The sequence below is a fragment of the Harpia harpyja genome, chromosome 15 (genome assembly GCF_026419915.1).
Source record: "Harpia harpyja isolate bHarHar1 chromosome 15, bHarHar1 primary haplotype, whole genome shotgun sequence".
NCBI classification, from domain to species: domain Eukaryota; kingdom Metazoa; phylum Chordata; class Aves; order Accipitriformes; family Accipitridae; genus Harpia; species Harpia harpyja.
The window spans coordinates 28,628,088-28,639,728 of record NC_068954.1 but is presented as its reverse complement, the minus strand read 5'-3'; the positions used below and the strand labels follow the sequence as shown (position 1 = coordinate 28,639,728).

At 55.0% G+C, this 11,641-nt stretch overlaps 1 protein-coding gene and 1 long non-coding RNA gene across 2 annotated transcripts; one reads left to right on the top strand and one right to left on the bottom strand.

The window, feature by feature from the left end:
- Window positions 1-2,152: 2,152 nt before the first annotated feature.
- Window positions 2,153-8,447, top strand: LOC128151755 (dynactin subunit 2-like). The gene is made up of 6 exons (XM_052809403.1): window positions 2,153-2,207; window positions 7,328-7,452; window positions 7,597-7,668; window positions 7,783-7,885; window positions 8,000-8,091; window positions 8,178-8,447. The coding sequence occupies exons 1-6, from the start codon at window positions 2,153-2,155 to the stop codon at window positions 8,262-8,264; spliced, it is 534 nt and encodes a 177-aa protein (XP_052665363.1). The 3' UTR covers window positions 8,265-8,447.
- A 1,197-nt stretch (window positions 8,448-9,644) lies between these two features.
- Window positions 9,645-10,859, bottom strand: LOC128151694 (uncharacterized). Its single transcript, XR_008238448.1, has 3 exons — window positions 10,798-10,859; window positions 10,127-10,173; window positions 9,645-9,789 (listed from the first exon to the last, which is right to left on the bottom strand). It is a non-coding gene; the product is annotated as an uncharacterized LOC128151694 (long non-coding RNA).
- Between the last annotated feature and the right edge of the window lie 782 nt (window positions 10,860-11,641).

Here is an 11,641-nt window from a genome sequence, read left to right as displayed (position 1 = left end):
ACAACCAGAATGGTTTAGTAGTATCTGGTAAGCCTAAGGCAGGGGCATCCATTAGTTTCCTCTTCAGTTGCTGAAATGCCCTTTCTGCTTCCCCATTCCAGGTAAGATTTTTTAAATTAGCTTTCAACGGTTCATAAAGTGGCCTTACCAAGAGTCCGTAGTTATATATCCATAGGCGACACCATCCTGTCATTCCTAGAAACGTGCGAAGTCCTTTAGCTGTCTGTGGTCGGGGAGTCTGGCAGATAACCTCCTTTCTTGCCGTTCCTAAGGTCCTCTGGCCCGCGGTGGTCTCGTATCCCAGGTAAGTTACCTGCTGCTGAGCCACTTGGGCTTTCTGTGGAGAGACTCGATAGCCATTAAGTCCAAGGAAATTTAGCAAGCTAACTGTCCATATTATACATAGATCCTTTGTTTCGGTGGCTATCAATAAATCGTCTACATATTGTAATATTATTCCCACTCCATGAGGTCGCTCCCACTGTTCCAAGTCCTTGGCCAGTTGGTTTCCGAAAAGAGTGGGGCTGTTTTTAAACCCCTGTGGTAACACAGTCCATGTTAATTGTGTCTTCCTTCCCGAATCGGGGTTTTCCCATTCAAAGGCAAACAGTAGCTGGCTCTCCGGGCTCAATGGTAGGCAAAAGAAGGCGTCTTTTAGGTGCAATACAGTAAACCAGGCCAATTCAGGGGTTAATTTAGTTAATAACGTGTATGGGTTCGCTACTACTGGATGTAGGTCCTCGACAAGTCTGTTGATAGCTCTGAGATGTTGTACTATTCGATAACTACCATCTGGCTTTTTGACCGGTAGAATGGGAGTATTATACTCCGATTCACACTCTGTTAGTAACCTATGTTTGATAAATCGGTCAATTATTGGTTGAATTCCCTCCCTGTCTTCTATTCTAAGGGGATATTGCCTGATTCTTGCAGGCCGTGCCCCTGACTTAAGTTTGACTATTACTGGGGAGGCATTTTTCGCTTTTCCGGGTATCTCTGAGGCCCATACCCCTGGATATACTTGGTTCTGGATTTCTTCAGGTACTCCCGAAGTGACAGGAGTGTTTACAAGGGCCAGACTCAAAAGTTCAATTAATTGGTCATCCCCTACTCGAAGTTCTCTCTTTCCTCCTTCAAATCTTATTTCCGCTTTTAGTTGTTCCAATAGGTCTCGTCCTAATAGAGGTTTTGGTGAGTTAGGGGTATGTAGGAATTTGTGTATTCCCAATTGTTTCCCCAATTTAAATTTGAGAGGTTTTAAGAAATACGCCTTTTTGCTTTGGCCAGTAGCTCCCCTCCCCATTACAAAATCATCATCCATAGGTGTTAAAGCTTGGTTTAGAACGGAAAATGTTGCCCCGGTATCAGCTAGGAACTCCAGACTCTGTTGTTGTTTCCCTAGCTTCAATATAACCAGTGGATCCGCCAGGGTAGATTCCCCCGGTCCCCGTCAATCTTCCTTGACGTGGGCCTGTATTCTCCCTTTCCCTCCTCGTCTCTTTGGACACTCGTTTTTCCAATGTCTCTTTTGCTTACACCAAGCACACTGATCCTTTCCCAGAGGCATCCTAGGCCTCATACCTCTAAATCCCTCACTCTCTTGCAACGCCGCCGCCAGCGCCCGTTTAGCCTTCCTCCGATCCTCCTCTTCTCTGTTGCTAAACACTCTCCAAGCCTCATCTGATAGAGTCTCCAAATTTCTGCTTTCTGACAGTTTCAACTTCTGCAACTTCCTTCGAATATCACTTGCTGACTGCCCTATGAATAGAGACACCAACTGCTGTATTCCGATTTCCGATCCTGGATCCAGGGGGGTATGCCGTCTCATAGCATCCCGAAATTTATCAAGAAATTCTGAGGGGGTCTCCTTCGGGCCCTGCCTCACGGCATACAGAGTAGACCAGTTTATGCTTTTGGGGATTGCTCTTTCCATACCCCTTATAACCCAGCCTCTGTACCTTCTTAGTAGCTGCATACGAGCGCTTCTGTTAGGATCCCAATGAGGGTCCTGTAAGGGAAAATGGTCCTTTATGTCTTCCCCTGTGGTTTTAAGCTGATCACTGGCTATGTCAAGGGCTGTTTTCAAAATGAACTGTTTCTCTGTCTCTGTCATATGGTCTAGCAGTAATTGAATGTCATTCCAGTCCGGGTTATGCTGCCTTACCAAAAACTGGAAATGCTTAGTAACCCCCCCCAGCATCATTTTGGTAAGTCTTTGCTACTGATTTCCCTGTTTCTAGAGCAAATGATGAAAAAGGAACTTTTATTAGAATGGGACTCCCTTCTAGTCCCACCGCCTCCCTAAGAGGTGCTTGTATCACTACCTGCTCTTTTCTGCTCCGAGTCCGAGAAGACACAGGACTGTCTAAAGAAGCAGGCTCTTCATTTACGGCAGCGCTGGGGACACGGGGGATGGCTCCTCCAAAGGCGTGTCCCACTCAGTATCAAAATCCATCAGTTTTTATAGACTTTTTCTGTCAGGTCATTGTTACAAAAGCTCTTTCCATAAAAATGCATACTGTGCTCGTTCTTAAATTTAACCTTTATAAGGATTGGTCCTTTGATTGTATAACCTTGTCAATATTCTTATTTAAAAACAACCATTGGTCAGTTACACTTAGCTCTGCCGATTGGGATCTTCGATACTCAAATCACGATTGCAGCCTTCAGCCAGCGGCGAGGCCAGCGGAGGCGACGGTAAGTCGGCGGCTAAGCGCTAGACCGAGGCGGAGCGGGAGGTCCCCGAGGCCCGGGAGCGCCGGGGAAGGGCGGAGGGACCCGGCCGGAGCCGGCGGCTCTCGCGGGAGAGGCTGCCGCGGCGCGGGCGTTGCAGGGGCAACGGCGGGAGATTGGAACGGCCCTGAGGAGCGCGGCGAACAGGGCGTGGCGCGGCAGTTGGCGCGGCAGTTCGTGCAGGCAGGGCGCAGCCCCCCCCTCTTCCCAGCTCGAGCAGGCTGCTCAAGCGGTGGGTGTCGGCCCGGAGGGAGACCCAGGGATGGTTGCCACTCGGGGGAAAGCCGTTGTTAGGAAAAATAGGGCAAGGCAGACAGAGGTCCCAGGTAAACATGCAGCTGTCCAGGTCTCTGGCTGCAGGGAGTGCCTGAGTCTGTCAGAAAGGACGGAGGTCAGCGGGGACACCTCTTGTGTGAGGGGTGCCCAGGTGAGTGATTTGCTCAGCCTGGTGGCAGAGCTGAAGGAGGCAGTGGAAAGGTTGAGGAGTGTCAGGGAGTGTGAGAGGGAGACAGATTGGTGGGCCCGCACCCTACACACCACACACTCACCCCGCACCCTGCCATCCCTGAGGCAGGGGCAGCAGATGGAGGCTCCGCAAGAAGCGGAGGTTCCCCTGCCCTCCTGCCACCAGGCAGGAGGGGACCTGAGAGATGGAGGGGGATGGATACAGGTCCCTGCTCGGGGAGGCAGGCGAATCCGCTCCCGCTCTCCCTCACCTTCCCAGTTGCCCCTACGCAACAGGTATGGGGCTCTGGAACTTGAGGAGCAGGCCAGTGAAGATGAAGGCCTGTCTAGGGAGATGCCTAAGCCCAGTCGGGCAACCCCACGCATTCTCACATCCTCTGAAAAAAGAAAAAGGAGGGTAATTGTCGTAGGCGACTCCCTCTTAAGGGGGACAGAGGGCCCGATATGCAGACCTGACCCATCCCACCGGGAAGTCTGCTGCCTCCCTGGGGCCCGGGTAAAAGACATTAGCAGGAAACTCCCTGGTCTGGTTCGGACCTCTGATTATTACCTATTGCTGGTTGTGCAGGTTGGCAGTGATGAGATTGCAGAGAGGAATCCAAAGGCAATCAAAAGGGATTTCAGGGCACTGGGACGATTAGTGGAAGGATCGGGAGCACAGGTAGTGTTTTCCTCAATCCCTTCAGTGGCAGGGAAATACACTGAAAGGAACAGGAAAACACACCTGGTTAATACGTGGCTCAGAGGCTGGTGCCATAGGTGGAATTTTGGGTTTTTTGATCATGGGGAGGCTTACACAGCACCAGGCTTGCTAGCGACAGATGGTGTCCAGCTATCTCAAAGGGGGAAAAGGATTCTCGCTCATGAGTTGGCGGGGCTCATAGAAAGGGCTTTCAACTAGGTTCGAAGGGGGTAAGGGATAAAACTGGGTGCGCCAGAGATGAGCCTGGGGGCAGCGTGCCGATGTTAGGGGTGGATTCGATGACCCAGCTCAAATGCATCTATGCCAACGCACGCAGCATGGGCAATAAACAGGAGGAGCTGGAAGCCGTCGTGCAGCAGGATAGATACGACTTAGTCGCCATCACGGAAACATGGTGGGACGACTCCCATGACTGGAGTGCTGCAGTGGCTGGCTACAAGCTCTTCAGAAGGGATAGGCAAGGTAGAAGAGGTGGTGGGGTGGCTCTCTATGTTAGGGAATGTTTTGACTGTACAGAGCTACACGATTCTGATGACAAGGTGGAGTGCTTATGGGTGAGGATGAGAGGGAAAGCCAGTAAGACAGATACTGTGCTGGGAGTCTGTTACAGACCGCCCGACCAGGTTGAAGAGACGGATGAATCGTTCCACAAGCGGCTGGCAGTAGTCTCAGAATCGTGTGCCCTTGTCCTTGTGGGGGACTTTAACTTTGCAGACATCTGCTGGAAATACGACACAGCAGTGAGTAAACAGTCTAGGAGGTTCCTGGAGTGTGTGGAAGATAACTTCTTGACACAGCTGGTGGGTGAGCCAACCAGGGGAGGAGCCTTGCTAGATCTGTTGTTTACGAACAGGGAAGGACTGGTGGGAGGTGTAATGGTCGGAGGCCGTCTTGGGCTTAGTGACCATGAAATGATAGAATTTTCAATTCTTGGTGAGGCAAAGAAGGTGGTCGGCAAAACCACCACTATGGACTTCCGGAGGGCTAACTTTGGCCTCTTCAAGGCACTGGTTGAGAGAGTCCCTTGGGAGATGGTCCTGAAGGGCAAAGGGGTCCAGGAGGGATGGACATTCTTTAAAAAGGAAATCTCAGTGGCTCAGGACCAGGCTATTCCCATGTGCCGCAAGTCGAACCGCCGAGGAAAACGACCGGCCTGGCTGAATGGGGAGCTTTTGCTAGGACTTGAGAAAAAAAGGAGAGTTTATCATCTCTGGAGGAAAGGGCGGGCCACTTGGGAGGAGTACAGGGATCTTGTTAGATCATACAGAGAGAAAATTAGAAAGGCGAAAGCTCAGCTAGAACTAAATCTGGCCACTATCATAAGGGACAACAAAAAATGTTTTTACAAATATGGTAACGGTAGAAAGAATCCCAAGGAGAATATCTTTCCTTTAATGGATACAGAAGGGAACGTAGCAACCAGTGATGAGGAAAAGGCCGAGGTACTTAATGCCTTCTTTGCCTCAGTCTTTAGTAGTGAGTCCAGTCATCCTCAGGGTACTCCACCCCATGAGCTGGAAGGTAAGGATGAAGAGCATAACGTACCCCCCTTAATCCAGGAGGAATTAGTTAGGGACCTGCTACGCCATCTGGACACTCACAAATCTATGGGACCTGATGGGATCCATCCAAGAGTACTGAGGGAACTGGCAGAGGTCCTTGCCAAGCCACTCTCTACCATCTATCAGCGTTCCTGGTCAACAGGGGAGGTCCCAGAGGACTGGAGGCTTGCCGATGTGACTCCCATTTACAAGAAGGGTCGGAGGGAGGATCCGGGGAACTACAGGCCTGCCAGCCTGACCTCGGTACCGGGGAAGATTATGGAACGGCTTGTCTTGAAAGCACTCGCATGGCAACTCCAGGATAAGAGGGGGATCAGGCCCAGTCAGCATGGGTTTACGAAAGGCAGGTCCTGCTTGACCAACCTGATCTCCTTGTATGACCAGGTGACCCGCCTAGTGGATGAGGGAAAGGCTGTGGATGTTAACTACCTTGACTTCAGCAAGGCCTTTGACACTGTCTCTCATGGCATACTCCTTGAGAAGCTGGCGTCTCGTGGCCTGGATAAGTGCACTATTCACTGGGTGAAAAACTGGCTGGATGGCCGAGCCCAGAGGGTAGTGGTGAATGGGGTGAAATCCAGTTGGCGGTGGGTCACGAGTGGTGTTCCCCCGGACTCGGTGTTGGGCCCCGTTCTGTTTAATATCTTTACTGATGATTTGGATGAGGGGATTGAGTGCACCCTCAGCAAGTTTGCAGACGACACCAAGTTGGGAGGCAGGGTCGATCTGCTTGAGGGTAGGGAGGCTCTACAGAGAGATCTGGACAGGCTGGATCGATGGGCTGAGGCCAATCGTATGAAGTTCAACAAGGCCAAGTGCCGGGTCCTGCACTTGGGTCACGGCAACCCCATGCAGCGCTACAGGCTTGGGGAAGAGTGGCTGGAAAGCTGCCCGGCAGAGAAAGACCTGGGTGTGCTGGTTGACAGCCGGCTGAATATGAGCCAGCAGTGTGCCCAGGTGGCCAGGAAGGCCAACGGCATCCTGGCCTGTACCAGAAATAGTGTGGCCAGCAGGAGCAGGGAGGTGGTTGTTCCCCTGTACTCGGCACTGGTGAGGCCAGACCTCGAGTACGGCGTTCAGTTTTGGGCCCCTCACTACAGGAAAGACATTGAGCTGCTAGAGCGTGTCCAGAGGAGAGCAACCAAGTTGGTGAGGGGCCTTGAGCACAAGTCTTATGAGGAGCGGCTGAGGGATCTGGGGTTGTTCAGTCTAGAGAAGAGGAGGCTGAGGGGAGATCTTATCGCTCTCTACAACTACCTGAAAGGGGGTTGTAGTGAGGTGGGTGCTGGTCTCTTCTGTCGTGTGGCTGGAGATAGGACAAGAGGAAATGGCCTCAAGTTGAGGCAAGGGAGATTTAGGTTAGATATTAGGAAAAATTTTTTTACTGAGCGGGTTGTCAAACATTGGAATGGGCTGCCCAGGGAAGTGGTTGAGTCACCATCCCTGGAGGTATTCAAAAAGCGCGTGGACAGGGTACTCCGGGGCATGGTTTAGGGGGCATGGTTAATGAATGGTTGGACTCGATGATCTTGAAGGTCTTTTCCAACCAAAATGATTCTATGATTCTATGATTCTAAGATGGGAAGGGTAAGGGGGTTTCCAAGCAGCAAACTGGTGTCCATGACGGTTTCCTTAGTCTCTTGAAACAAAACACAGAAAGACCAGTAACTTCCTGGTGAGGCTTCCGTGGTTAGCTATTTCAAACTTTGACAATGTTAAGGTTCCTAGAGTCACACATAACACAGTTCCTAAAGTTTCTATGGCTGCATTTCAAACTTAACAATCCTATACATGATACTTCACAATTTTACTTCTTAATCAAAGCCAACTCTTCTATGTGATTAAATTTTGATTTCTTTACCAGAATATTTGCAATACCGTGTTCCCTCTCACCCTGCTTTCCGTGCCCAGGAGACCGTGCAGGTCCTGCAGGCCAAGGTGAACATCCTGGACGTGGCTGTGCTGGACCAAGTGGAGGCCTGGCTGCAGGTGAGGCGGGGGCAGAAGGAGGGAACTGCGCCGGTGGGTGTCAGGGCTCCACGGGAGAGCCACAGGACAGCAGTGGCCAAGGTCATGAAATTGGGGGTGGGCAGAGCTGGATTTGGGATCTCGCATCTGCTTCCCCTTTCCCAGAGCGTCCTGGGGAAGGTGAATGAAATTGCCAAGCACAAGGCAACCGTGCAAGATGCCGACATCCAGAGCAAGGTAGGAGCTGGAGGGGAGGGCCCCCAAAGGCAAGCCCGGCACGGCAGGGGATATTCGGAGCCCCCCCTCCAGACTGTGCTTGCCCCCCACTTCTTGACCCGGCCCATCCCCCAGATCCACCAGACCTATGAGACGATGCAGCACTGGGACCCTGTGGCCAGCACCTTGCCTGATGTTGTGCAGAGGCTGGTGACCCTCAGGGACCTGCATGAGCAAGGTGAGGGGCTGGAGGGGATGTTGGGGACAGTGGCATGGTGTCACTGGGAGCATCTTGGGAGGGGTGGTGGCTCTGCTCCCCGCCTCCCGCACTGAGCTTTCTTCTCCCTCCCAGCCACACAGTTTGGGCAGGTCCTCATGCACTTGGACACCACGCAGCAGGAGATAGTGGGTGCTCTCAAGGCCAACACCATGCGGCTGGCTGAGGTGGGTCCCACCAACACCCACTGGGCTGGAGTGGGATCCCCTTCCTGCCCCCGCCGCTCACCCCCTTGCCCACTCGCCCCCGCCAGGTCCAGAAGACAATGAAGGAAAACCTGGCTGTCGTAGAGGACAACTTTGCGGACATAGATGCCCGTGTCAAGCGGCTGCAGAAGTGACAGCACGCTGGAGACACCCTCGCACCGGGCATCCCTGCCGCCGCCAGGGCCCTGCGACCCTCTGGGAATCTCTCCCTCCCCAAGCGGGTACCAGCCCCTGCTTGTATATACCCTGGCTGTGCCCCCCTGCCCAGCATGGGGGCTGGAGGGGTCCTCCCCACCCCTCCATTCCCACCTCGGGACGGGGGGTGGTGGTGTCTCTGTACCCCCCCGATTTACCCCAAGAAACAGCTCCAAGTGTATCTGTGTCAGCATCTCCTCTAGGCTGTGGGACATGAGTGCGGCCCAGCTGCTGGGTTTTAAATGTCTTTTCATGGTGCATAACCCCCCCACCCCCATGCAGCCTCCTCGGTGCATTAAATCCAATTGCTCTGTCAGAAAGCTGCGACCCATGGGGAGAATGTCTCCCTGTTGCCAGCCGTGGGGCAGGAGGTAGTGTGTGTGTGGGATGGGGGCGACCCCGAGTGGGCGGGGGTGGCCTGGGGCAGGGGCGCATGGCCCCCCCACAGGCTGGTGGAGATGATTATTGCTGGGACTGGGGGATGGAAGGGGGGAACCTTGTTTTTGGTGAGGGACAACCTGGAGCAAAACTAACCCTGAGTAGATCCCGCCATGGGGCTGCGACCCCCTCAAGCCAGAGGTGATGGGGGGCAGAGGGACCCCCCAGCATGCAGAATGGGCACTGGGGACGGAGCCCTGGCTGCATCCCCTCACACCAGTCCTGTCCCCCCAGCGCGGGGGCTTCCCTGGGGTGGGGGCCACCTCTGGCCCTGGTGGGTTCGAGCCCTGGGGGCAGTTGCTGGGCCATGATCTTGTGGGGATGGCGGAGGCGCGGTGGGATGGCCGCCAGGACTGGGGTGAGCACTGGAGGGACACAGGCTCTTCTGGAGGGGACAGGCCAGCACAAGGAGGACGGGAGTTGCCCTTTATGTGAGGAAGCAGCTGGAGAGCGTGGAGCTCTGCCTGGGGATGGGTGAAGAGCTGACTGAGGGCTCCTGGGTAAGGACTAAAGAGCAGACAGGGAAGGGTGACGTTGCAGTGGGTGCCTGCTACGGGCTGCCTGACCGGGGAGAAGCAGCGGGTGAGGCCCTCAACAGACAGGTGGGAGCAGCCTCATGTTCGTGGGCCCTGGTCCTCATGGGGGATTTCGGAGAGACCTGCTGGAGGGACGACAGCAGGACATAAGCAGCCCAGGAGGCTCCTAAGGGCACCGACAACGGCCTCCCCTTCTAACAGCGAGGCCTCTCCCCCTCTTGTCAGTCAAGGTCCCTTGTACGTGGCTTCAAAGCCACCTTTACGTGGTGGCTTTTCTTGTGTAACATTGACAAGGTGACGCGCTTGTCCTACAATCACAGATTTCTTTATTCTCGTTCTAGTTCTATTTCAAGAGAACTGGGACCTCACTGGGCAGCTCCCAAAGGCGTCTGCCAGCTTTGGTGGCAGGACTCCATTGAGGATGTCCCTCTTCAGGAGGATGAAGATGAGGATGGCGATCTGCAGGAAGGCGAGGAACAGAAGAAATCTCCTGCGGGACAGGAGAGAGGTTAGGCCGAGCAGGGGGTAAATTTGTCTCAGCTCTTTCCAGCCACCTTCTTTGAATAGCACCGTGGGGCCTTGCACCGTGCCGGGCAGAACACACCCTGCTCGGGACTGGGGTGAGGACCCAGGCATCTCTCTTGGCTCTGCTGTACATCTCCCCAGTGGGCCCCCAAAATCCCCTGCTATGTGCCGCCCAAGCAAGGAAGAAAAGAAACACTGAAATACTTCATCCCTGGCAAGTCCAAAGCTGCCCAATGCCCTCGGACCACTGGCACAGGCATTCCGCTGCACAGGGAAGAGCCCTGGCACCCCGAGCAACTCACCGCAGCCAAGAAGTGATCTTATGCCTCCTTGACGCCAGCTGCTCCTCCTACAAGCCAAGGCACACAGGGACATGCGTTGGGGTGTGTGAGGCAGCTGAGGTCTGGGGGCTCAGACCCCCTCCCTCGTCCCTGCTGAGATCAGCGAGTGCCCCCATGTCCCCTGGGCACAGTGCAGACCCTTCCCTCCCCAAGGCCCACAGTGGGGTTGTCTGTCCTACCAGCCGCGCAGCCACCAACTCCTGCAGCAGGCTCTCGCCTGCCATGTCTGCCTGCGCCGTCTTCCCCCTGCTACGGACACCACGGGGTTTGGGCTGTGAGAAGAGACCTTGGCCAGCACGGTGAACCCCTGGGTGGCCAACAGGCAGCCAGGGTGCTGCCCAGCCTCTGCTGGAGCTGGCACCAGGCACCCCCGGCATCCCACCACCGCACAGACCCACCCCCAGCCTGGAGGGCACAGAAGAAGAGCCTGGGAGCTGCTCAGAGTTGTGCAGAGCTGCTTCCAGGAGTCCCGAGTTGCTCAGTGCTGTTTTGAGCAGCTTAGGCAAAGACAAAGGGCTCTCCGGCCTGCAGGAGCCAGAAGGATGTCTGAGCAGCAGCGGCCTGCCCAGTGCTACTCCGTACCCCCCCACCCCCCTGCCCCAGATTTCAGTCAGGGCCCCGTTGCCACTCACAAAGCTGTTGGCTCTCGGAGACCTTCCCGTCTCTCCAGGAGGTGCTGGAGCTTGTTCCTGAGCAGCTGCAGAAGCAAGCAAAGGGCCTGGTCAAGAATGCATGCCATGCCTCCTCTGAGGGGGGTTCCCCCACAAACGTGTTGAGCCCCCGTGCCTCCTGTCCCCAGTACCTCATTGATCAGTGCCTGCTCCTGAAGAGCTTCTGCCAGCTCCGACCACTGCTCCCTCTGCGAAGCCAGCGGGCGACGTCGCAGGGAGCCACGCGCGGCAAAGGGTAACTTCTGTGCCACTTCCAGGCTTGCGGCTGCCTCCCTCTTTGCCATTTTCTGAAAGTGCTCCTGCGAGAGAGGAGGGGAGGAGGAGGAGAAGCCATCAGGGCACCGGGACACTCCCCATGCGCACTCCCCTCCGCATTATCCCTTCCCGGCTCCCCTCGGGCACTGCCTTTGCCCTCGCGTCCCCTCTCCTTCCCAGCCCTGCAGGCAGACAGAGGGACCCCCAGGCCCAACTCTGGACACGGTCCACATCTGGACATGGGCCTGAGCAGCCGGCTGTAGGTGACCCCACCTGAGCAGGGGCATTGGACGAGACCAGATCATCTCCAGAGGTCCCTTCCAACCTCAGCCAGACTATGGTTCTGTGAACTTGCCTTCATCTGGGCCGCCTGCCTCTCCAGCTGCGCCCGTGCGGGGTCCTTGAAGCTACTCTCTGCCCTCGCTCTCCTCTCCCCCCGTCGGAGCCTTCTGCTGCACGGTGGACACAGGACAGGTTGTGGGTGAGTCGTCTCCAAACTCCTGCCTAGCAGCACCGAGGTTGTCCCCCAAATGCTCCCCCGCCTCTGGGA